The sequence below is a fragment of the Xyrauchen texanus genome, chromosome 5 (genome assembly GCF_025860055.1).
Source record: "Xyrauchen texanus isolate HMW12.3.18 chromosome 5, RBS_HiC_50CHRs, whole genome shotgun sequence".
NCBI lineage: Eukaryota > Metazoa > Chordata > Actinopteri > Cypriniformes > Catostomidae > Xyrauchen > Xyrauchen texanus.
The window spans coordinates 2921981-2946423 of NC_068280.1; the positions used below are offsets into that span (position 1 = coordinate 2921981).

The window sequence follows — 24443 nt, forward strand, 5'->3', positions numbered from 1 at the left end:
CGTCACAGTGCATCCATCCATCCATCCATCTATTTGTCTGTCTATCTATCTATCTATCTATCTATCTATCTATCTATCTATCTATCTATCTATCTATCTATCTATCTATCTGTTTGTCTGTCTGTCTGTCTGTCTGTCTGTCTATCTGTCTGTCTGTCTGTCCGTCCGTCTATCTATCCATCTATCCGTCTGTCTGTCTGTCTATCCGTCTGTCTGTCTGTCTGTCTATCTATCTATCTATCTGTCTGTCCGTCCGTCCGTCCATCCATCTATTTGTCTATCTATCTGTCTATCCGTCTGTCTGTCTGTCTATCTATCTATCTGTCTGTCCGTCCGTCCGTCCGTCCATCCATCTATTTGTCTATCTATCTATCTGTCTGTCTGTCTGTCTATCCGTCTGTCTATCTATCCGTCTGTCTGTCTATCCATCCATCCATCCATCCATCCATCTATCTATCTATATTGTGTGTCTGTCTATCTGTTTATCAATCCATTTATAGACGTTATTTACATATGTACATTGCTGCTCCATTTGTCATTATATTCTTTTGCCACTGAAAAGTTTCTAAGATTTATTTGTTCTATTTTATCCACTAATCTCTTCAAATCTCTCTTTGTCAGCGTGACTGTGTTGAAGTGAAATGTGTTTTATATGTGACCTTTGACTGACAGAATCATTGTCCAATCACGGAGCACAAAAGGGGCGTGTACCATTGCGTAATACTGTACTTCGACTGACAGCAACCGTGAGCGAATGACTGTTGTAGACACACACCTCATCCAATAATGAACAGACAAGACCGTTTCCCTTGGCGACATGTAGCCAATCACCGCTAAGCAAGAGGGCGGTGCTAAAATGGGTCTGTAGCAACAGTTGCCCCGGTGAGAACGAGGCGCCATAGTCACGGTAGTCGTGGCGACAAGAACCCAGCAACGAGAATCAACAACAACAATTTGAAAGCCTTAAGAAAATAAAACTGCGCACCAAAAAACAGCATTCAACAAGAAGCGAAAGGTGAAAACAACAACTTTATTTTACGCTCCATGATGTTGATTTTTTGTAACGAGTGCTGAAGTGTGTTGATGTCTTGATTTCCTCAATTCTCACGCGCTACAGCTCGCACGCGCTCGCGGTTGTTATGACGATGTCAAATCTTCGCGAGCGCTGCAAAATGGCGGGTGTTGTAACGTGAGAGTGTTGCACTTTTGAGGTTTGTTTGCTTATCGTGACCGTGACGTCAGAACAGCGTTTAACTGACTTGATGGCTAAAATGGAAGAGATCAAATGTCAAATCGTGACTTTTGGCAGGAAAATGAGTCTCTTTAAGGTCGTGGTCTGTTTCTCTGGAGTTTATTTTACAGGAGAGACTTCAATATTTAGGCATTTGGTGGATTAAATTCTCTAGAATTGTAATTTCAAGGGGCTACAAAGTTTGTGGAGCGAGTCGTCGAACAGCCATATGTTTGCCAGATCAGCTCCTGCGTGTGGAGGGTGTGGATGGGGCGTGGCGTGCGAGTTAAAGGGGCGTGATTGACATATGTCTATATCCAGTTAAAACAAGAGATTACACACATTTCAAAACTGAACTACGCTTATATGACACTTCCTCAATGGTTTTATTCTTTTTAAAAAGTTAAAATTCACTCGTGCCTTCAGACCAGTTTTTTTAATTGCAATACATTTAATAAAGTGACATGTTTTTAGACTGTTTAACACAGGATGACTTCAATTTAAGATTGTTCCAATATTATCCAAGAACTGGCACATACGGTCATCACAAGACAGGGCATGTATGGGCCGCCCCTTCCCTTTAATTTGAAGAAAATTGAGTGTACTGTTAACCCTTGTGCGTCAGTAAAAAGTTACTCGAAGTTCCTTAGAGGACAAAAATGACCCCGTCAAAAAACTGCCATAATAATGTTCTATATTCATATTATTTTCCACTTTCAATGAGTTCATTTTTTTAATCATCATCTTTCCTGATCATAACTACCAATTATTCATTCATTTTCAGGATTTTAACCCTTTAAATGCCAGTTTGTTTACATAATGCCACTGTTGTTTTTTATGAAAAAAAATATAATAATGCAAAAAATGAATTATTTTCTATATACAAAATGATCACAGCCTGGGATATGTCAATGATTAGCAACAACATTGAATTTGATGCATTATAATTTTTTGTGCAGTGTCAGATAAAAAAACAAAAACAAAACACTCAGGAACTCAGAGGACAAAAATATCTACGTCAAAAAACTGCCATAAAAATATTATTTATTAATATTATTTTCCACTTACACTGACTTAAATTTTTTAACCAACATCAGTCCTGATCATAGACTGTAAAAAAAGATGGCCGACGCCCCTTCGCTCTTTTCCATTGGTGAGAACTGAAGCCGCCAGTGTCCCGATATGGCGCTGACATCTTGGGACTTGAGTCTGCGCAGTTGCGATTTCGGGACCAGACCTGCGCAGTAGTGAGCAGGAAGTAAAGCCGCAAAATCAAGGCCCCGCCCTCACTCTCGCTGAATCAATCGCAAGCACACGCCCCTGCACTTTTGACTTATGACGGTGTGAAATAATTAATTATAGAAATGTAGATATTAAATTTAAAGCTCCAATCTCCTCAGTCCTCCGAAGATCCCGAAAAAGTGCTTCAAAACTTCGCTCAGAGAACCTGTCAATCACAGCTGTCAATCATGATGTCACAGCACCGTTTTTATAGCATCAAATAACTAAAAACAAACTTATTTTGAAAACAAACACTTGAAATGACATCAACGTGATAGAAACGACAGTAAATGACAGAAACTATCTTTGGAAAAAAGATACGTGAAGTGTAATTTAATTGTTTAGTTGGGCTCACGTCCCGTTGAATAACATGGGGAGGCGGGGCTTATGACCTATACTAGGACCAGCCACCGGGGGGGGCGATCGAGATGTTTTGGCTTCACTTTTGAGGGCTTGTGCGGCACACTTGGTCCTGATCATAACTACCAAATATTCATTTTCAGGATTTTAACACTTTAAATGCCAGTTTGTTTATATTATGCCACTGTTGTTTTTACACACACACACGGACATCTATATCAACATACATCTGCATCATTTATTCAGTTGTCCTGCAGTGCTCTATAATACAGAAAATAGGGGAAAAGCTTGTATTTGCTCCATAGGCTAAAAATGGCGCCACCTGGTGGGAAATATTAAAAAGGTAAATGTTGAATCTAGGGCTCCGGAATGAAAGCATAATATCCTAGAATTCATGATTTTATGCTTTAATGGCACTGGGATCAAATATTGCCATTTTAATGGGTTTCAATGGAGAATTTTTTGTACTGAAAGTCCCGAGTGTAACTGTTTTGTGTACACAATGTATTATAGAAACTGAGGTTGAAATATAAAAATTCCCCCAAAAATACACACTTTTGCCAAAATGTATTCCGTTGGCATTAACAGCCAAAATGATCGAAAAAACAAAAATGTCCTGATCACAATCTCCAATGTAAAAAAAAAGCAAAAGTGTACATTCCATGTATTACATGTACAGTGCCAAGAAAAAGTAAGTGAACCCTTAGATTTAAAAACTGGTCGATCCTCCTTTGACAGCATTATCCTCAACCAAGCGTTTTCGGTTTAGCGTTAAGCTGCGGAATAGACCTGCACAACATTCAGAACTATTGTCCTTACAGAACAGTTCAACAATATTCTTGGGATGTTTGGTGTGAACGGCTCTCTTGAGGTCATTCCACAGCACCTCTATTGGGTGAAGGTCTGGGACACTCCAAAAGGTGGATTTTCTTGTTTTTGAAGCCATTCTGTATTAGATTTAATTCGATGTTTAGGGTCATTGTCCTGCAGCATTACCCAACTTCTACTGAGCGTCAGCTGGCGCATAGCAACCCTGATATTATCAACCTTAGTTTCATCAGTCCACAAAACATTTTCCCAGTAGTGTTGTGGAGTGTCAAGGTGGTCTTTGTCAAACTTCAGGCATGCAGCAATGATTTTATTGGAAAGCAGTGGCTTCCTTCGTAGTGTCCTGCCATGAACACCACACCTGTTTAATTTTTTCCGTATATTAGACTCATAAACGGAGATGTTAACCAGATCCAATGATTCCTTCAAGTCTTTATCTGTCACTCTAAGCAGTTCTTCCACCTTCATTAACCTAACTGTAGGCTTTTAAGATTGCCAAGCAATTCCAATCCAGACCTATCCGTTTTGTAACTCTTGCTGTTATCTCTTACACAATTACACAGGGAGTCTGGCTGTTGTCGTCATGGCAACTTCAGGCTACACTACTGAGGAGCTTCAGCCCTCCCAAACACAAGGGGGTAGCATTGCAACAACATCATCAACACAGCAAAAACCTCTTTCCACCGCAACAGCCCAGTTTCTTCCCGACCTACAACGGTCGCCAGGCTCCGCACCTTCACAGTCAGGCCCCATCGCAAGACCACAAGCCACGCCCTCTGTAAGTCAGAAGAAGGCTGTTTTGGCCACGCCTCCTCAGGGAGCTGCAACAGCAGCACAGTATGTCGCCGGAGAGATACAAAGCTCCGCCTCCCAGCCAGGAAACAGCCAGAGCACCTCGCAGTTTATAGTGGTGACAGTTTCTGGTGAGACTACTCATTCTTTATTTGTACTATTTTCCACATGAATTCAGTCAAGTTTCTCCCCACTGTTGTTCTGTAGTGTACATGTACACACTTTCTGATAAGGGAGCAGGGTTGAGATATCTGTAACTACAGCTCTTCAGTTATTCCTACTTGGGATTGAACCTGCAACCATTGTGTGAGCAGACCAGCATTTTATATGCTATGGGTGTGTGAGTGTGTGTGAAATTTGATCTACCAGATACCTGACACTTTCTAGGTCTCTCCATGAATAGAAGGACCTAGAAATAACAGAAGCAATGCATACTCTCATCCAACACACAGTTACTGCCTGTATACACACACACACCGGTACACATGTTTTTTTATTTTATTTTATATGACTGAATATTCTAACGTGCTTATTGGCAGCTGTTATGCCAGCAATGCCCACTCAGTGTCCAGGAGAAGTGTGTGTATGTGTGCATCAACTTCTACTGTAGCAGCAATATAACATTTTTGTAGTTTATACGTTTATGAAAATGTCTATTCATGCACTCCACATTTGAGCTACAGGAACATCAAAGCAATGACCTAGCAACAACCCAGAACACCCTAGCAAAAGTATAGCAACAGCTTAGCAACCACCCAAAACACCACAGCAACTACATAGCTATGCCTTAGCAACCACCCAATCAATCTAGCAATCAGATAGCAACACCCTAGTTATCACCCTGAAAACCCTTGCAACCACCTACAATGCCCTAGCAACCACCCACAATATCCTAGCAACCACATAGCAATGACTAGCAACCACACACAACACCCTAGGAATCACATACAAACATGCTAACAACAACTCAAAACACCTTAGCTACACCCAAGCAACCACCTTGAACACCCTATCAACATTTACATTTATGCATTTGGCAGACGCTTTTATACACGGTGACTTACAGTGCATTCAGGGTATACATTGTATCAGTTTAGGTGTTCCCTGGGAATCAAACCCATGATCTTGGCGTTGCTAGCAGCAGTTGAGCTACAGGAACATCAAAGCAATGACCTAGCAATAACCCGCAACACCTTAGCAACCACCCAAAACACCACAGCAACTAAATAGATATGCCTTAGCAACCACCCAAAACAACCTAGCAATCACATAGCAACACCCTAGTTATCACCCAGAAAACCCTTGCAACCACCTACAATATCCTAGCAACCACATAGCAATGATTAGCAACCACCCACAACACCCTAGGAATCACATACAAACATGCTAACAACAACTCAAAACACCCTAGCTACACCCAAGCAACCACCCTGAAGACCCTAGCAACATTTATGCATTTGGCAGACGCTTTTATACACGGTGACTTACAGTGCATTCAGGGTATACATTGTATCAGTTTAGGTGTTCCCTGGGAATCAAACCCATGATCTTGGCGTTGCTAGCAGCAGTTGAGCTACAGGAACATCAAAGCAATGACCTAGCAACAACCCAGAACACCCTAGCAACAGCTTAGCAACCACCCAAAACACCACAGCAACCACATAGCTATGCCTTAGCAACCACCCAAAACAACCTAGCAACAGTATAGCAATGCCTTAGCAACCACCCAAAACACCCCAGCAACAGTTGAGCAATGCCTTAGCAACCACCCAAAACACCCTAGCAACCGCATAGCAATATGCTAGCTTTGTGGTAGTAAGTTTTGCAGAAGCAACACTCGTTTCGTGTTTTCAGTAGCAGAAAGCAGAAGAACATTTGTATTAATGTGCCATCTGAATTAAGAACAAGACAACAGCAAAAATGGTTTAATGCATGTAGAAATACAATCACAGAAAAAGTGACCTGTGCATGTCCTCATCTTTTCCTTCAAACTGATTTCTCTCTTTCTGTCTCTCTCTACCTGATACATGTGTTTACCTGAAGCAGAGATTTCTTGCCCCATCTGTTGAGATTAGTTGTTCAAGGCCGTTCACTATCAGTGTAATATAAAGAACGATCGCTCTGTCCATCTCTCTGTCTCTCACACGTGTGTTCAGAGCATGTTCTACAGTAGCTGTCTCTACAGTCTGGATGTGGTGTACCGTAAGTGTGACGTTCATTTGAAGAGGTTTAGATAGAGCTGATTTTGACTGTTTCTGTGTTTGTTGGAGTTTTTACACGTGTCCTTCATTATTTCCTCTCTTCTCAAAGTCGTTTCATGTGTTTCCTTCTCATTCTTTTTTTTGTCTCTCTTCTCTTCCTCTTATTGTCTCTCTCTTTCACACATAGACACTGATGTTCCTCTTTCTTGTAAGAAGTGAATGATATTAGCTATAGTGGTTTGGGTTGCATTGAACAGTTCTGTTTCTCTCTTTATTAAGAATTTGAGGATGTAAGTGTAATTTAACCTCCCTTTAGTATTCCTGGTCATTTTTGACCGGATTAGATGTGTAACCCTTTTTTCCCCCTAAAGTAAGAACACGATAATTATGGATTTCTTTTGGGATTTTATGCTGTTTTGATTTTATTGACATTAATTTGCATATATAATTAAGCAAATTAATTAAACAAAATGAAGCACCTACACATCTATAAGTTGAAACATGATTCAAATATGAGAAAGTGACATAAATTGGAGGTCGATTGCTGCCATCTGGTGAACAAATATAAATAACATGACTTCCTCATATCATGCCAGTAACAGTCAGATGATGCTGTAGACACATACTGTGTAGTCCGATGACTTGTTATAACCTCATTTTATATTTTATCACAATATATGCATTTAGAAATGTATGTAGACATTATCAAACTATTATTTGTCAAAGTTTAGCATTTTTAAATGGATTTGAAGTGTCAGTTTTTGCAGTTAATGTCATTGTGCTGCAGTCAAACCTGACCATGGTGTTACAGACACACAGAATAAACATTTAATACCAATCATTTATTTCAAACTTAAAAATGTAAGTGAATGCATTATAATGTAAAAAAAAAGTTATGATATTTTAGAGTCTCACCCTGTAATTTCTGTCTGTTTTTTCTTAAAATGTTTATAATTTCAAGTAAATACATTATAATGTCAACAAAATGTACATTAAGAAACAGAAATGTATTGCAAAATTCTGAAAATAACTATAAATCAGAACAATCAAGAGTAAATATTTTGCAATTACAAACTTGCAAACGCACGTGTGTGTACATGTGTATGTGTATGCGTGTGCGTGTGTACATGTGTATGTGTGTGCGTGTGTGTACTGTGCGCGTGTGTGCTGTAATGACCAAAAGATGGCTGTAGAGCTCCACATATTGATGCCCTGGTTGTGTGTGTGAGTGTGTAATCATCTCATCCCTCCATTTCTGAGTGTATGTGTTTAATATTATGGCTGATTTACTGGTTTTATTTGACAAATGTAAAAAAACAAAAAGAAACAGACACATTTTTGTGTGTGTGTTTGTAAGAGTGTGTGTGTGTGTGTGGGTGTGTGTGTGTGTGTGTAAGAGTGTGTGTGTGTGTGTGTAAGAGTGTTTGTGTGTGGTTGTGTGTGTGTGTAAGAGTGTATGGGTGTGAGTGTTTGTGTGTGTGTGTGTGTGTGTGTGTAAGAGTGTGTGTGTGTGTGTGTGTGTGTGTAAGAGTGTTTGTGTGTGGTTGTGTGTGTGTGTGTGTAAGAGTGTTTGTGTGTGTGTGTAAGAGTGTATGGTTGTGAGTGTTTGTGTGTGGTTGGGTGTGTGTAAGAGTGTATGGGTGTGAGTGTTTGTGTGTGTGTGTGTAAGAGTGTATGGGTGTGAGTGTTTGTGTGTTTGTGTGTGTAAGAGTGTATGGGTGTGAGTGTTTGTGTGTGTGTAAGAGTGTGTGTGTGTAAGAGTGTATGGGTGTGAGTGTGTGTGTGTGTGTAAGAGTGTATGGCTGTGAGTGTGTGTGTAAGAGTGTTTATGTGTGTGTAAGAGTGTTTGTGTGTGAGTGTGTGTAAGAGTGTTTGTGTGTGTGTAAGAGTGTATGGGTGTGGGTGTGTGTGTAAGAGTGTTTGTGTGTGTGTAAGAGTGTTTCTGTGTGTGTAAGAGTGTTTGTGTGTGAGTGTGTGTAAGAGTGTTTGTGTGTGTGTAAGAGTGTATGGCTGTGAGTGTGTGTGTAAGAGTGTTTGTGTGTGTGTAAGAGTGTATGGGTGTGAGTGTGTGTGTGTGTGTGTAAGAGTGTATGGCTGTGAGTGTGTGTGTAAGAGTGTTTGTGTGTGTGTAAGAGTGTTTGTGTGTGAGTGTGTGTGTAAGAGTGTTTGTGTGTGTGTAAGAGTGTATGGCTGTGAGTGTGTGTGTAAGAGTGTTTGTGTGTGTGTAAGAGTGTATGGCTGTGAGTGTGTGTGTAAGAGTGTTTGTGTGTGTGTAAGAGTGTATGGCTGTGAGTGTGTGTGTGTGTGTGTGTGTGTGTGTGTGTGTGAGTGTGTGTATATGTTTTGCACTGAGGATGTTTTAGAGTCTCACCCTGTAATTTCTGTCTGTTTTTTCTGCATTGTGGCTGATTTATTGATTAACTTCATTTTCAATGGTTGGTCAGTTTTGACCGTGAATACCAAAGGTGTCATTTTTTTTACGACTACTTAAAATCAAGCCCATGTGTGTTCAAACGGCAAATAGAGGAAAAGTCACCAAGTGTTGTACTGCTCAGATAAAAGAAACCATTTGTATTTAATGAGGAAAATGTATTTCGGTCAATTATGACCAACACCATAGGAGGGATCATGTTTATATTATTCCGTCTCTCTGTCTGTCTATAGAGGGCTCTCTTCACTCAAATGACTCCGTGTCAGACTCTAATTCTCCTCCCACTGGACAGACAGGTGTGCCCACACAGGTAGTGCAACAGGTGCAGACAGCACAGGTAAGAACACACACACTCAAGCGTGTGTATCCTTCTGGAAACTTCTATCTATTATTCTCACATATTTATGTTAATTATAATTCTCGTAGACTAACCCAAACACTAACATACAACCTTTGGCTTTATTACATATACTATAATATATTTCGATATTTATGGACCCTTTTTGGGAATGTTTACGGAGTTAGTAAAACTGCTGGATTTGTGTCCAGCAGAGGTCAGTGGTGCAGGCCACAACCAAGAGTCAGAGTGGACAACTGGGGGTTGGTCTACACATCACACCTGAGGTACGAACCTGCACACTTTAACACTGCACGTATTAGAGGTTGAGCTACTGTGTGCTTCTTCACTACTGACCATATGTGTTATTTTATTGTCATATGAAATATATGAATGATGTACAAATAAAGGGAGAGATCAAAATAACTGAGATCACATATTTCTCCCATTCTGATGGTTGATGTGAACATTAACTGAAGCTCCTGACCCGTATCTGCATGACTTTATGCACTGCAGTTACACGATTGGCTGATTAGATAATCACATGAATAAGCAGGTGTACCTAATAAAGCTGTCAGTGAGTGTATACACACCTCTATCAATGCTTCAAATCACTTTCTGAAGTGTGTCTGCATAGGCTAGTCATGTGACACCATTATCTCCAGAAGGAGTCAGTGATTGTTTATTTAACCTCTAGAGGGCGCAAGTAAATACGCTGACTATCACCCCTGGAGTCGTGAGTTTGAATCCAGGGCGTGCTGAGTGACTCCAGTCAGGCTTCCTAAGCAACCAAATTGGCCCGGTTGCTAGGGAGGGTAGAGTCACATGGGGTAACCTCCTCGTGGTCGCTATAATGAGGTTCTCGCTCTCGGTGGGGTGTGTGGTGAGTTCTGCGTGGATGCCGCTGAGAATAGCGGGAAGCCTCCACACGCACTACGTCTCCATGGTAACGAGCTCAAGAAGTCACGTGATAAGATGCACAGATTGACGGTCTCAGACGTGGAGGCGACTGAGATTCGTCCTCCGCCACCCGGACTGAGGCGAGTCACTACGCCACCACGAGGACTTGGAGCGCATTGTAATGTTGATCCAGCCTTTAATGTCACATATCTGATTTCTGTGTGTTGTAGCTCCCAGTGCAGCATGTGTACTCCAGTCAGTTCGTGGAGACTGATGCCAACTACAACAATACCACAATGTACGTCTTCATAGTGTCTTTGTAGCTCTTATTTATTCCAGAACACATTTACATTTCTGTACATTTCTCCCGCTTTATTTCAATCTGTTTCAGACGTTCCAGTAGTTACCCGTACACAGACTCCTCCCTCTACCCTCAGACCACGCCCTCTGTCACTTACTATGAGACCTCACCCACTTCCGTATCACAGGTCACGTCCCCCGCCACCACTCAGACTGTGTCTGTGATGTCAGGGGCGGGCAAAGGAATGGTCTCTATGTTCTCTGAGGGCACTTCAGGGATATCGGTGGCAGCAGGCGGGTCCTTGTCGGGTGTGGGTGGGGCAGGAGGTGGAGTCGGTGCTGGAGGGGTGGGGAGTTATGTTATACAGGGTGGGTTTATGCTTGCAGGAGTCAGTGGAGGGAACCAGAATTTCGCACCCAACACACGGGCCTCACCTGCGACTGTAAGTATATTCATTTTGCCGATCTCAATCGGCCTGTTTCTTATTGTGTTTTCACACTTTGTTCGGCTGTTTAGTCCAAACTCATCCCCCTCCACAGGTCTCTTTTCGTATTGTATAATGTGAGACTTTTAACTATAAACAAGCCCAAAACAGTCAACAAATGCTCAATCGCTGGTGTAGAGCGGAGGAGGGCGGGGCAGGGCTGGTTCCCAATCAGCCTGATGGGGCGTGCGAGGGATAAATGCGGCCAGTGACGACAGTTCGAGAGAGAGAGAATTACGGGCAGCTGCCCTGTATGTGTTATGTGTCTTTTTATTTAATGAAATATTATGTATATTGTTAAGCTGTTTCTCGCTACTTCCTTCCTGGGTTACGGCACCAGTGTAAGGGGGGGGGGGGTAAGATTGGGCAAGGAGGTGGCGAGAACCAGCTTGACAATATAAATAAAGTTTAATGATAAACTTTAACAAAAGACACACATAAACACATACATCGCAGCTGTCGTCACCGGCCGCCTTTATCCCTCGTGCACCCCATCAGGCTGATTGGGGATCACCCCGGCCCCGCCCTCCTCCGCTCTACAGCTGGCCACAGTGAAACATGATGGAATAAAAAAACTATAGGTATTGATTTTTGCAGATTTCCGGTTGTTCAAAAAGCAACTATTGTCACCAATTAATCGGTAAAACTGATATATCGGTCCACCTGTAGTTTGTGCTATAGACGTGAAAGAAACCTCCAATCATGTCGCTTGTTGAGGAGAGAGGTGTGCTATTACTTTCATAATCACCAGACTTAAGAAAAATCCCATAGAGTTATCAAAGAAGGGACCCGAGTCATATCTACAGACCTGAACATCTTATTGACTTGGGGGTGGGCTCTTTTGATTTAGCAAGTAACCATTCAGAGCACCACAGCAATCCTGTCTGTGTGTCACAGGTGCAGTGGTTGATGGATAACTATGAGACAGCTGAAGGTGTTAGTCTTCCTCGCTGCACTCTCTACTGTCATTACTTGCTGCACTGCCAGCAGACCAAGCTGGAGCCCGTGAACGCCGCCTCCTTCGGCAAACTCATCCGCTCTGTGTTCATGGGGCTCAGGACCAGACGTCTCGGCACCAGGTACAAGCACACTGTGTCCTGATCACGTATGATGCAACATAATCATTTCATTCTAGTCATATTTGATGTCTTAAATCTGGACGACAATGTCCTTTAATTGAGTCAATATTTCATCATGTCATATTCATTCATTTTAGTCAATGTAACTAAAATAGCACATCATTTTAGTCGACAAAATGACATAGTTTAGTTGACGATAATGTGCAAAATGTCAAAAAGATGTGTTGCATGTAACAGACCATGTTACATGCTATGTTTGGTGGTGGCGTAGTGGCTAAAGCACAGAACTGGTAATCAGAAGGTTGCTGGTTTGAGCCCCACAGCCACCACCATTGTGTCCTTGAGCAAGGCACTTAACTCCAGGTTGCTCCGGGGGGATTGTCCCTGTAATAAGTGCACTGTAAGTCACTTTGGATAAAAGCGTCTGCCAAATGCATAAATGTAAATGTAATTTAAACATGTATTCAAGATTAATTTGTTTAATATGTAAAATTAACAACATGAGAAAACTGTCCTGAGCTCCTGAAATAATAGTAAATAATGAATGAGGTTGGGAGGGTTACTTTTGAAATGTACTCCATTTACAACTGGAGTCGCGAGTTTGAATCCAGGATGTGCTGAGTGACTCCAGTCAGGTCTCCATAGCAACCAAATTGGCCCGGTTGCTAGGGAGGGAAGAGTCACATGGGGTAACCTCCTCGTGGTGGTGATTAGTGGTTCTCTCAATGGGGTGTGTGGTGAGTTGTGTGTGGATCGTGGAGAGTAGCATGAGCCTCCACATGCTGTGAGTCTCCGCGGTGTCATGCACAACGAGTCACGTGATCAGCGACTCGTCCTCCGCCACCCAGATTGAGGCGAGTAACTGCACCACCATGAGGACCTACTAAGTAGTGGGAATTGGGCATTCCAAATTGGGGTGAAAAGGGGATATATATATATATATATATATTTAAAATGAATTCCAATTTTGGTAACTTCAGTGAGTTTTGCATGTGCCAGCACCACTGACGTTTTCTTTTAAATCTAGGTTTATTTACTTAAATAATTAAACTTAATAATGCAAAAAATTCTTGTGACGCTCACACAATGACAGTGTGTTTATGGCTTGATCTTTATCTCTATCAAGAGTGTGTTCATGTGTAGGTGTGTATGGTAGAGCAAGCTGATATTAAAACACCTTTGTCTGTGTGTGTGTCTTGTCTGTGTGCATGCACGTCTGCGTGTCTCTGTATGTGTGTGTCTGTCTGTGTGCGTGCATGTCTGTGTGTCTCTGTGTGTGTGTGTGTGTGTGCATGTCTGTGTGTGTGTCTCTGTGTGTGTGCATGTCTGTGTGTGTGTGTGTGTGTGTCTCTGTGTCTGTCTCTGTGTGTGTGTGTGTCTCTGTGTGTGTCTCTGTGTGTGTGTGTGTGTGTGTGTCTCTCTGTGTGTGCATGTCTGTCTGTGTGTGTGTGTGTGTGTGTGTCTCTGTGTGTGTGTGCACGTCTGTCTATGTGTGTGTGTGTGTCTCTGTGTCTGTCTCTGTGTCTGTGTGTGTGTGTCTGTGTGCATCTGTGTGTGTTTCAGAGGGAACTCTAAGTACCATTACTACGGCCTTCGAATCAAGAATAGCTCAGCTCTACACAGACTGGTGGAAGATCAGCAACACCTGGCCATGAGACAACAACCGTTCTCACAAAAAAACAGGTGTGTGTGTGTGTGTGTGTGTGTGTGTGTGTGTGTGTGTGTGTGTGTGTGTGTGTGTTTACAATCATTTGATGGAATTACTTTGATTGCGGGGTGATGTTTCATCCCAAAATCAGTAGAAACAAATAGGAAATGATATTTTGCATACAGAATACTGTCATTTGTAAAAAAATAAGAGGTTTACAATGTTTGTTAACTGTAATGGATACACATGACTGTATAACACAAATGTGAATGTAATGAGAATCACCATTGGGAATCATGTAAATTAATATGTTCTTCATTGTCATGCCACAATGCAACAATTCTTAATGGTCAATTCTATATTTTCTTTTTTTCTCGGCTTTGGGATGAAATATGACTTAAACTTGTTTTTGTGAGATTCGTCCTGACAATCCCTGTCTCTTGATAGGATAAAGCCGTTGCAGAAGGTGGAAGGATTGACCAATGGGATGGCCCTTGGGGCCGGGCTGTCAGACATCAGCGCTCAGGTTCACCAGTATCAGCAGTTTTTGGGTGAGAAACACAAGTTTTTCAGTACAAGCTGTAGTGACAATCAGTTAATATAGAGGAGATGATACTTACAATCATATAGATTAGGAAATGAGAGGTAAATACTGATCTGTGTGTCTCAGATGCATCTCGCAGTCTGCCGGAGTTCTCTGAGCTGAATATTGAGGGTAACTCTCTACCGGACGGACTCCTCCCACAATATATACACACCTATCAGCTGCTCTATAGAGAACACTGTGAGGTGAGTGTGTGTGTGTGTGTGTGTGTGTGTGTGTGTGCATGTGCGTGTGAGTGAATTGGAGGTGAAAAGTGTACTTAATTTTGTATATTATAAATGTGTGTGTAGGCGATTCTAGATGTGATGGTGAACCTGCAGTTTCCTCTTGTGGAGACACTGTGGAAGAGTTTCTGGAGGTTCAGTGAAGGACAAACCAGCAACACGGAAACACTCGACCTGTGAGTGTTGCTCACATTCACATAAAATACAACCATTAAAAAAAACACCTGCACAATCAGCAAATACAGAAAAATTTGTTTGTTAGAGCTGTCAAGCCTCACTGATTTAAAATCATCCTCATTCTGTCTGTGTGTGTGTGTGTGTGTGTGTGTGTGTGTGTGTGTGTGTGTGTGTGTGTGTGTGTGCAGTCAAGATGAATCAGAGAAGCGTTTGCCAAAGTCATTTCTGGTTCTGCTGTGTAAATATGAGCCGGTTCTGAGCTGGACCCGTGAATGTGACAACACACTGTACCAAAACCTACTGGAGATGCTCATCCCTGATGTCCTGAGACCTATACCCAGTGAGTCACACAACTCTACACAACTCTACAGCTCTACTTAACTCAGTATAAACTTTGTAAAGCTCTTCACAACTGTATAGTTCTACACAACTCTACACAACTATACAGCTCTACTTAACTCAGTATAAACTTTGTAAACCTCTTCACAACTCTACACATCTCTATATAAACTCCACCCACAATAATTTACACAACTCCACTTAAACTCTACACTACTCAATATAAACTTTGTAAAGCTCTTCACAACTATACACTTATTTATAAACTGTATAGTTCTACACAACTCTACACATCTCTTCATAAACTCCACCCACAATAATTTACACAACTCCACTTAAACTCTACACTACTCAATATAAACTTTGTAAAGCTCTTCACAACTATACACATATCTATAAACTGTATATTTCTTCACAACTCTACACATCTCTATATAAACTCCACCCACAATAATTTACACAACTCCACTTAAACTCTACACTACTCAATATAAACTTTGTAAAGCTCTTCAAAACTATATACATATCTATAAACTGTATATTTCTTCACAACTCTACACATCTCTATATAAACTCCACCCACAATAATTTACACAACTCCACTTAAACTCTACACTACTCAATATAAACTTTGTAAAGCTCTTCAAAACTATATACATATCTATAAACTGTATAGTTCTACACAACTCTACACATCTATTTATAAACTCCACCCACAATAATTTACACAACTCCACTCTACACTGCTCAATATAAAATGTGTAAAGCTCTACACAACTATATAAATTGCACAGCTCTACACGACTATATAACTCTGTACATCTTTACACAACTCAGTATTTACTGTATAGCTCTGCACAACTCTGCACAACTTTATATAAACTCTGTACAGCTCTACACATATCCATATAGACTAATTTGTACAAATCTACACACCTCTTTTTATAAACTCCTAACCACAATGATTTACACAACTCCACTTAAACTCTACACTACTCTATATAATCTCTGTACAGCTCTACACAACTAAACCGTTGCTCTACACATATCTATATAAACTGTACAGTTTGACACAACATTACACACCTCTTTATAAATTCTACCCACAATGATTTACACAACTCCACTTAAACTCTACACTACTCTATATAAACTGTAAAGCTTTACACAATTCTACTCAACTCAGTATTTACTCTATAGCTCTACACAACTCTATACAAACTCTACACAACTATATATAAACTCTGTACAGCTCTGCACAAACTCTCCACATATTACGTAAACTGTACAACTCCACACACCTCTTTATAAATTCTACCTACAATGATTCACTCAACTCCACTTAAACTCTACACTACTCTATATAATCTCTGTAAAGCTCTGCACAATTCTACACAAACTGTACAACTCTACACACCCCTTTATAAACTCCTATCCACAATGCTTTCCTCAACAATACATACACTCTTCACTACTCTATATATACTCTGTAAAGCTGTACACAACTCTACATAAACTCTAAACAACTCTATGTACTCTGTACAGCTCTACACAACTTTATATAAAGTGTACAGCTGTGCACTCCGCTTTATAAACTCCATTCACAATCATTTACACAACTCTACATAAACTCTACACTACTCTTTATAAACTCTGTAAAGTTCAACACAACTCTATAAACTCTGTACAGCTCTACACAACTTAATATAAAGTGTTCAGCTGTGCACTCCTCTTTATAAACTCCATTCACAATCATTTACACAACTCTACATAAACTCTACACTACTCTTTATAAACTCTGTAAAGTTCAACACAACTCTATAAACTCTGTACAGCTCTACACAACTTAATATAAAGTGTTCAGCTGTGCACTCCTCTTTATAAACTCCATTCACAATCATTTACACAACTCTACATAAACTTTGTAAAGCTCTATAGAAACACTACACAACTCTATAAACTCCATACAGCTTAAGTTGTATATTTTATATACTGTATATTATTACTATTATGATTTTTTTTGTATACAGTCTTCTTATTTTGTGTATATTGTATATTATTAGGTGTATATTGTGTTGTGTAACAGATGTGTAAACAGTGTTAGGTGAAAATCAGATGTTTATTGCAATTCAATAACACTGAAACTGGCTTCCTTATTGACACTTTCTCTCCTCCTGCAGGTGCCTTAACTCAAGCCATCCGCAACTTTGCTAAGAGTCTGGAGAACTGGCTCACCAATGCCATGATCAACATCCCAGAAGAGATGGTGCGCATCAAGGTGAGACACACACACTATGCTTCTGAAATGTAAATATGTGATCTTTGTTTTTGTGCTCATGTTAACATTGTGTCTTGTGTGTGTTTAGGTTGTATCTGCTGGAGCGTTTGCTCAGACTTTACGGCGTTACACCTCTCTCAATCATCTGGCTCAGGCGGCTCGTGCTGTCCTGCAGAATACAGCACAGATCACACAGATGCTCAGCGACCTCAATCGCGTTGACTTCACCAATGTACAGGTAACACAAGTACTATTTAACATACTTATTTTTCTACAGAAATGGATGCTGATTCAGACCGTCAAGCATAACACTTTTTCTAAATCTATTGTCTTTGTGTGTATATTCAGGAGCAAGCATCATGGGTGTGTGGTTGTGAGGATGGTTTGGTGCAACGGTTGGAGCAGGACTTTAAACTCACTTTACAGCAGCAGAACTCTCTGGAGCAATGGGCCTCATGGCTGGATGACGTCGTGTCACAAGTCCTGAAGCCCTACACCGGCAGCCCAGCCTTCTCCAAAGCGGCCAAACTCTTCCTGCTCAAATGGAGCTTCTACAGGTGAGGATGAGTAGAAAGAGAAACGTTACGTTTTATGTCTCTTTCTTCTAACAAAACATTTCAACTAATCATGTGTTTCTCTATAGTTCTATGGTGATCAGAGATCTGACTCTGCGCAGTGCGGCCAGTTTCGGCTCGTTTCATCTGATCAGATTGCTGTATGATGAATACATGTATTACCTGATCGAGCACAGAGTGGCACAGGCCAAAGGAGAGACGCCCATTGCGGTCATGGGAGAGGTACACAAACGAACATAAATGTGATTCATTGGTTCAAATGAATAATAGGAAATGTCACATTACAATTAGCTAGAGTTAATTAGTTAGTGCATTAGGTGTTATTAAAGGAATGTTCTTGGTTCAATACAAGTTAAGCTCAATAAAAAGTATTTGTGGCATTTTATTTAGACTCCTTTATTTACAAACAAGCAAAAATTGCAGTTATAGTGAGACACTTTCAATCAAAGTGAACGGAGCCAGAAATAACAGTAATCATGTGTACACATAAAATGTTTACGTCTTGTGGCTATACTTTTGAAATAGTTGGAGTAGTTATTTTAACGTTTATGCACTGGCCCCATTTACTTAAATTGTACAGTGGCAAGAATAAGTATGTGAACCCTTTAGAATTAGCTGGTTCTCTGCATTAATTGGTCATATAATGTGATCTCATCTTCATCAAAGTCACAAGTATAGACAAACACAATGTGCTTAAGCGAACAACACACAAACAGTTATAATATTTCATGTCTTTATCGAACACAGCCCGTTAAACTTTCAATGTACTGTGGAAAAAGTAAGTCATCCCTAGGATTTAATAACTGGGTGATCCTCATTTGGCAGCAATAACCTCAACCGAGCGTTTCTGTTAGATTCGGATTAAACCTGCACATCGTTCAGATGGAATTTTGGACCATTCGTCATTACAGAACTGGTCATTCCCCTGCCTCTCTATTGGGTTAAGATAAACTTTAGAATGAATTTTTCCCTCGATCAAGACAAGCAGTCCAGGACCCAAAACAGCAAAGCATCCCCAAATCATGAGGCTCCCTCCACCGTTGGAAGGATGTTTTCATGTTGCTATGCGGTGGCCTTTTTATGCCATGCGTAGTGCTGCGTGTTCTTCCCAAACAATTCAACCTTAGTTTCATCAGTCCACAAAAAATTTTCCCAGCAGCGTTGTGGAGTGTCAAGGTGGTCTTTGTCAAATTCAGGTACGCAGCAATGTTTTTACTGGAAAGCAGCGGCTTCCTTCATAGTGTCCTGCCATGAACACCATACCTGTTTAATGTTTTCTGTATATTAGACTCATGAACAGAGATGTTCACCAGTTCCCATGATTACTTCAAGTCTTTATCTGTCACTCTAGGGGACTTTTGTACCTCATTGAGCATTCTGCGGTGTTCCCTTTGAGTCATATTGGCTGGACGGCCACTTCTAGAGAGAGTACCTATAGTACTAAATCATCTCCATTTATAGACAGTTTGTCACACTGTGGACAGATGAATATCTAACGGCCACTTCTAGAGAGAGTACCTATAGTACCAAATCATCTCCATTTATAGACAGTTTGTCTAACTGTGGACAGATGAATATCTAACGGCCACTTCTAGTGAGAGAACTAAATCATCTCATTTATAGACAGTTTGTCTAACTGTGAACAGATGAATATCTAACGGCCACTTCTAGTGAGAGTACCTATAGTACTAAATCACCTCCATTTATACACAGTTTGTCTCACTGTAGACAGATGAATATCTAACGGCCACTTCTAGTGAGAGTACCTATAGTACTAAATCATCTCCATTTATAGACAGTTTGTCTAACTGTGGACAGATGAATATCTAACGGCCACTTCTAGTGAGAGTACCTATAGTACTAAATCATCTCCATTTATAGACAGTTTGTCTCACTGTGGACAGATGAATATCTAACGGCCACTTCTAGAGAGAGTACCTATAGTACCAAATCATCTCCATTTATAGACAGTTTGTCTAACTGTGGACAGATGAATATCTAACGGCCACTTCTAGTGAGAGAACTAAATCATCTCATTTATAGACAGTTTGTCTAACTGTGGACAGATGAATATCTAACGGCCACTTCTAGAGAGAGTACCTATAGTACCAAATCATCTCCATTTATAGACAGTTTGTCTAACTGTGGACAGATGAATATCTAACGGCCACTTCTAGTGAGAGAACTAAATCATCTCATTTATAGACAGTTTGTCTAACTGTGAACAGATGAATATCTAACGGCCACTTCTAGTGAGAGTACCTATAGTACTAAATCATCTCATTTATAGACAGTTTGTCTAACTGTGGACAGATGAATATCTAACGGCCACTTCTAGAGAGAGTACCTATAGTACTAAATCATCTCATTTATGGACAGTTTGTCTAACTGTGTACAGATGAATATCTAACGGCCACTTCTAGTGAGAGTACCTATAGTACTAAATCATCTCATTTATAGACAGTTTGTCTAACTGTGGACAGATGAATATCTAACGGCCACTTCTAGTGAGAGTACCTATAGTACTAAATCATCTCCATTTATAGACAGTTTGTCACACTGTGGACAGATGAATATCTAACGGCCACTTCTAGTGAGAGTACCTATAGTACTAAATCATCTCATTTATAGACAGTTTGTCACACTGTGGACAGATGAATATCTAACGGCCACTTCTAGTGAGAGTACCTATAGTACTAAATCATCTCCATTTATAGACAGTTTGTCTAACTGTGGACAGATGAATATCTAAAGGCCACTTCTAGTGAGAGTACCTATAGTACTAAATCATCTCCATTTATAGACAGTTTGTCTAACTGTGGACAGATGAATATCTAAAGGCCACTTCTAGTGAGAGTACCTATAGTACTAAATCATCTCCATTTATAGACAGTTTGTCTAACTGTGGACAGATGAATATCTAAAGGCCACTTCTAGTGAGAGTACCTATAGTACTAAATCATCTCCATTTATAGACAGTTTGTCTAACTGTGGACAGATGAATATCTAAACTCTTCCAGATAACTTTGTAACCCTTTACAGCTTCATGCAAAGCAACAATTCTTGATCATGGGTCTTCTGAAATCTCTTTTTTTTTTTTTTGTAATGGCAAACTCAAAACGTTTAAGTGCTTTTTACAAGTCAAAGTAGTTCTAACCCACACTTACAATCTCGTTTCACTGATTGGATGCCAGGTTGGCCAACTCCTGACTCTTATTCGCTTTTGTTAACGTCATTAGCCTATGGGGTTCACTTACATTTTCCACAGCACTGTGAATGTTTAATGGGATATGTTCAATAAAGACATGACAGATTATAACTGTTTGTGTGTTGTTAGCTTAAGCACATTGTGTTTGTCTAAACTTGTGACTTTAATTAAGATTTTAATGACCAATGAATGCAGAAAACCAGCTAATCGCAAAAGGGTTCACATACTTTTTCTCGCCACTGTAAGTTGGCGGTTTTTCTTTCTATTTTTAGAAACGAGGTGCGAGCGAAAATATATTTTTGTGGTATTCAACATTGTCAGTGGTTAATTTGTATTGAACCCGGAACATTGCATTAACTAATAATTAACTAATGTTGTTTTACAGCTGTTATTAATACCAAGTTAATGCTCATTTATAACTACATTATTGTTCATTGTTAGCTCATGTCAATCAATTGTATGAAGTAATGCTAATGTATGCAACCTTATTGTAAAGTGTTCAAGAAAACTGGCTCTAAATGATCTTAAAGTGATTTTAACTCTGTGTTTGTTTCAGTTTGCCAGTCTGAACCGAGGTCAGAGGTCAATGGACCCTGATAAAGGTATTTACAATGACAAGCATTCTGTCATTATAATATAATAAACAGTAGATTGTTTCCGTTCAGGTGTCATTTGTTATTAATGTTCTCTTACGCTGGCTTTTGAATGTGTGCAGATGAGGAAGAGGAGGAAGATGATGAGACCGACGAAGATCAGGAAATGTCCATTCCTGTCGACTCCGTTGTGTTGGGGGAGGAGTCTCTGGAGCCGCCGGCAAAGCTCGCCCGGACCGACCTGTTCAACAACAGCGCACAAAACTAACACACACACACCTTCACACACATTATTGGTGTTTAATGTTCATCTAAGTCTCATCATCTCTCCTTTCAGTCCTTCTTTTGATCAATCTCATGTACATTCACACCTTTATCATCAGTCTTTAGCTTGAAAATTAGCACTTGTGCTAAACGATCGTCTTTGACACTCAGTTTTATACCCAGCCGCACTTGAACTCTTCAGTCATCGAAGGAATGTCAGCGCATTAACAGAGAATAATGTGAGTTTCTGACGTCATATACACCAGATCTATGAATAAGCCGTCATTGATTACTGTAAAAGTGAGATTCCTCCAATGCGCACACACATTTGTATTGCCTTCCCATTGTCAATCAAAGCTGCCTTGTGTTTGACCCTGTAGTCTGATAATCATGCTGCCATGAAAACTATATTTTGCGAAAGCCTATCATACCTAACGTAGGTCTGTTGCTCATTAATATTCATGAGTGTGGTATTTCCCCTTCAATGTTGATGTAAAGATTGATCCTTTCACAGCAGTAATGCCACACACCCTTATCTTTTATAACATGAATAATGATACGATTATATACGATTGTTGTGCTTTAACCAGCTGACTCTGAATTCGACTCTGTAGATCGAATGTGCCTTTCAAATTATTACTATATCAAGAGATCCGTAAACGTATAAATAAATGTCAAAAACAATCATGCACAAGCGTTATTTGTTTCTTTTTCTGAAATCACATTGTCTTTTAAAGGACAAGTTCACCCAGAAATGAAAATTCTGTCATCATTTACTCACAGTCATGTCGTATTCTGGAGAATCGTTATGCGGTCAATGACCGTGCGCTATAGTCAACGTCTTCTGAAGACATACGATGGCTTTGTACCGCATGGACATGCCGCATTAAGATGTGTTGCACCAGCTTTCATTCATTAAACTCATCGCAGTGCTTTGTGTCATATCAGAGAAATCATCCATTCTTCATCCTGTGTGTCTCTGAGGGCAAATGATGCATTGATAAGCCACACCCATTTACATGCATTAACACACAGTACAGAGAGATTCGGAGATGGGATGCTTCGGAACAGTGTTGATAGCAAACCAGCGGCCAGTGTGTTTTGAGTCTGTAGCCGTTTAAATGGCGCAGATGTGGCAGTTTACTGATTTCCTGCAAACGAAACTAAATGACATTAAGTTATGATAATGAATGCATACATTTAGCACAGCTTTATATTGCTTCTGTCAGAATGTCTTAATGCTCTGACGTTTGTTGTGACTGTGCATTTGATAGATCTTGTACTGTTCAAACCATAATGGCCTTATTTAAAGTGTTGCTGTAGCAGAAACTGATGTAAATATCAATGTTAATGTACCTGCTACTGAAAGTCAAAGTTCAGTGTCCCTTTAAAAATAGATATTTAAGAGAATCCTGATGTTCAGCTCTCTTTTGTAACCCAGACAGGAAGTGCTAGAGGAGGATATAGCTGCAGGTAAAGCTCCAAAAAGGGGTGGGATCTCCGAACCGCCAGTACAGATAGAGGGAGCCCCTTCCCGAACACTTTCCCTAACCTTAACGGTGTGTGGAAGTGACGCCCACTTTTGGAGTTGGCGCTCTCGTGCACGGTCTGAGAAGGATATAGCTCCAAAAAGGGGTGGGAGCTCCATTAGAGATAGAGGGAGCCCCTTACTGAACCAGTTCCCTAACCTTAACTGTGAGTGGAAGTGACATCCTCTCATTCATGGGGAAAGGAGGAAGCAGGAACCGGATAGACCATCAAAAAGACTTTAATTCAATATTAACACGCTGAACTGAAATATAACAAAAGCGCACACACAAAGCACTGCTGCGTGCATCTCTCTCTCTCTCTCTGGCGTCCTCGGCTCCTCCTCTTATCTCTCTCCCAATTATGTGAATCCTCTTGTCCCGGCCACGCCCTACTCCTCTTCACAACACCCTTTTGGAATAATCCCGCCCCCCTCTGGAGTAACTCCCACCCCCTTTTGAAGATTCAGCCCCCATTTGGAGGACTCCGGGCTGCAGTTAAACCCACTTGAAAGGCTAGTGTACAATTTTTTAATTTCCATCTCACACACAGTAGGAGAAAGATATAGCTGCTGGCAGTGCTCCAAAAAGGGTGGGAACTCCAACCCGCCATTAAAGATATACGGAGTGGTGGTGGCGTAGTGGGCTAAAGCACATAACTGTTAATCAGGAGGTTGCTGGTTGTTTTTCTCCCCAATTTGGCGTGCCCAATTTCCAGTGGGCTCCTAAGTCCTCATGGTGGCGTAGTGACTCGCCTCAATCCGGGTGGCGGAGGACGAATC

General features: G+C 40.6%; 1 protein-coding gene across 2 annotated transcripts; it reads left to right on the top strand.

Annotated features, from left to right (window-relative positions):
- Positions 1-857: 857 nt before the first annotated feature.
- Positions 858-23571, top strand: LOC127643861 (MHC class II regulatory factor RFX1-like). 2 transcript variants are annotated; one of them, XM_052126778.1, is made up of 18 exons: positions 858-1015; positions 4264-4623; positions 9358-9461; positions 9674-9748; positions 10592-10659; positions 10753-11104; positions 12044-12225; positions 13789-13908; positions 14321-14424; positions 14544-14662; positions 14768-14877; positions 15067-15218; positions 17398-17495; positions 17584-17733; positions 17844-18052; positions 18139-18292; positions 21835-21880; positions 21994-23571. In XM_052126778.1, the coding sequence occupies exons 2-18, from the start codon at positions 4284-4286 to the stop codon at positions 22137-22139; spliced, it is 2529 nt and encodes an 842-aa protein (XP_051982738.1). In that variant the 5' UTR covers positions 858-1015; positions 4264-4283; the 3' UTR covers positions 22140-23571. The 2 variants fall into 2 exon arrangements, with proteins under 2 accessions (XP_051982738.1, XP_051982739.1); XM_052126779.1 differs by having other exon boundaries at positions 9677-9748; positions 21994-23570.
- The last annotated feature ends 872 nt before the right edge of the window (positions 23572-24443 follow it).

Coding starts and splice junctions, on each gene's coding strand:
- LOC127643861 (XM_052126778.1), top strand. CDS start 4,284: ATGGCAACTTCAGGCTACACTACTGAGGAGCTTCAGCCCTCCCAAACA. Junction 9,462..9,673: donor AACAGGTGCAGACAGCACAG/GTAAGAACACAC, acceptor ATTTGTGTCCAG/CAGAGGTCAGTGGTGCAGGC. Junction 17,496..17,583: donor AAGAGATGGTGCGCATCAAG/GTGAGACACACA, acceptor GTGTGTGTTTAG/GTTGTATCTGCTGGAGCGTT.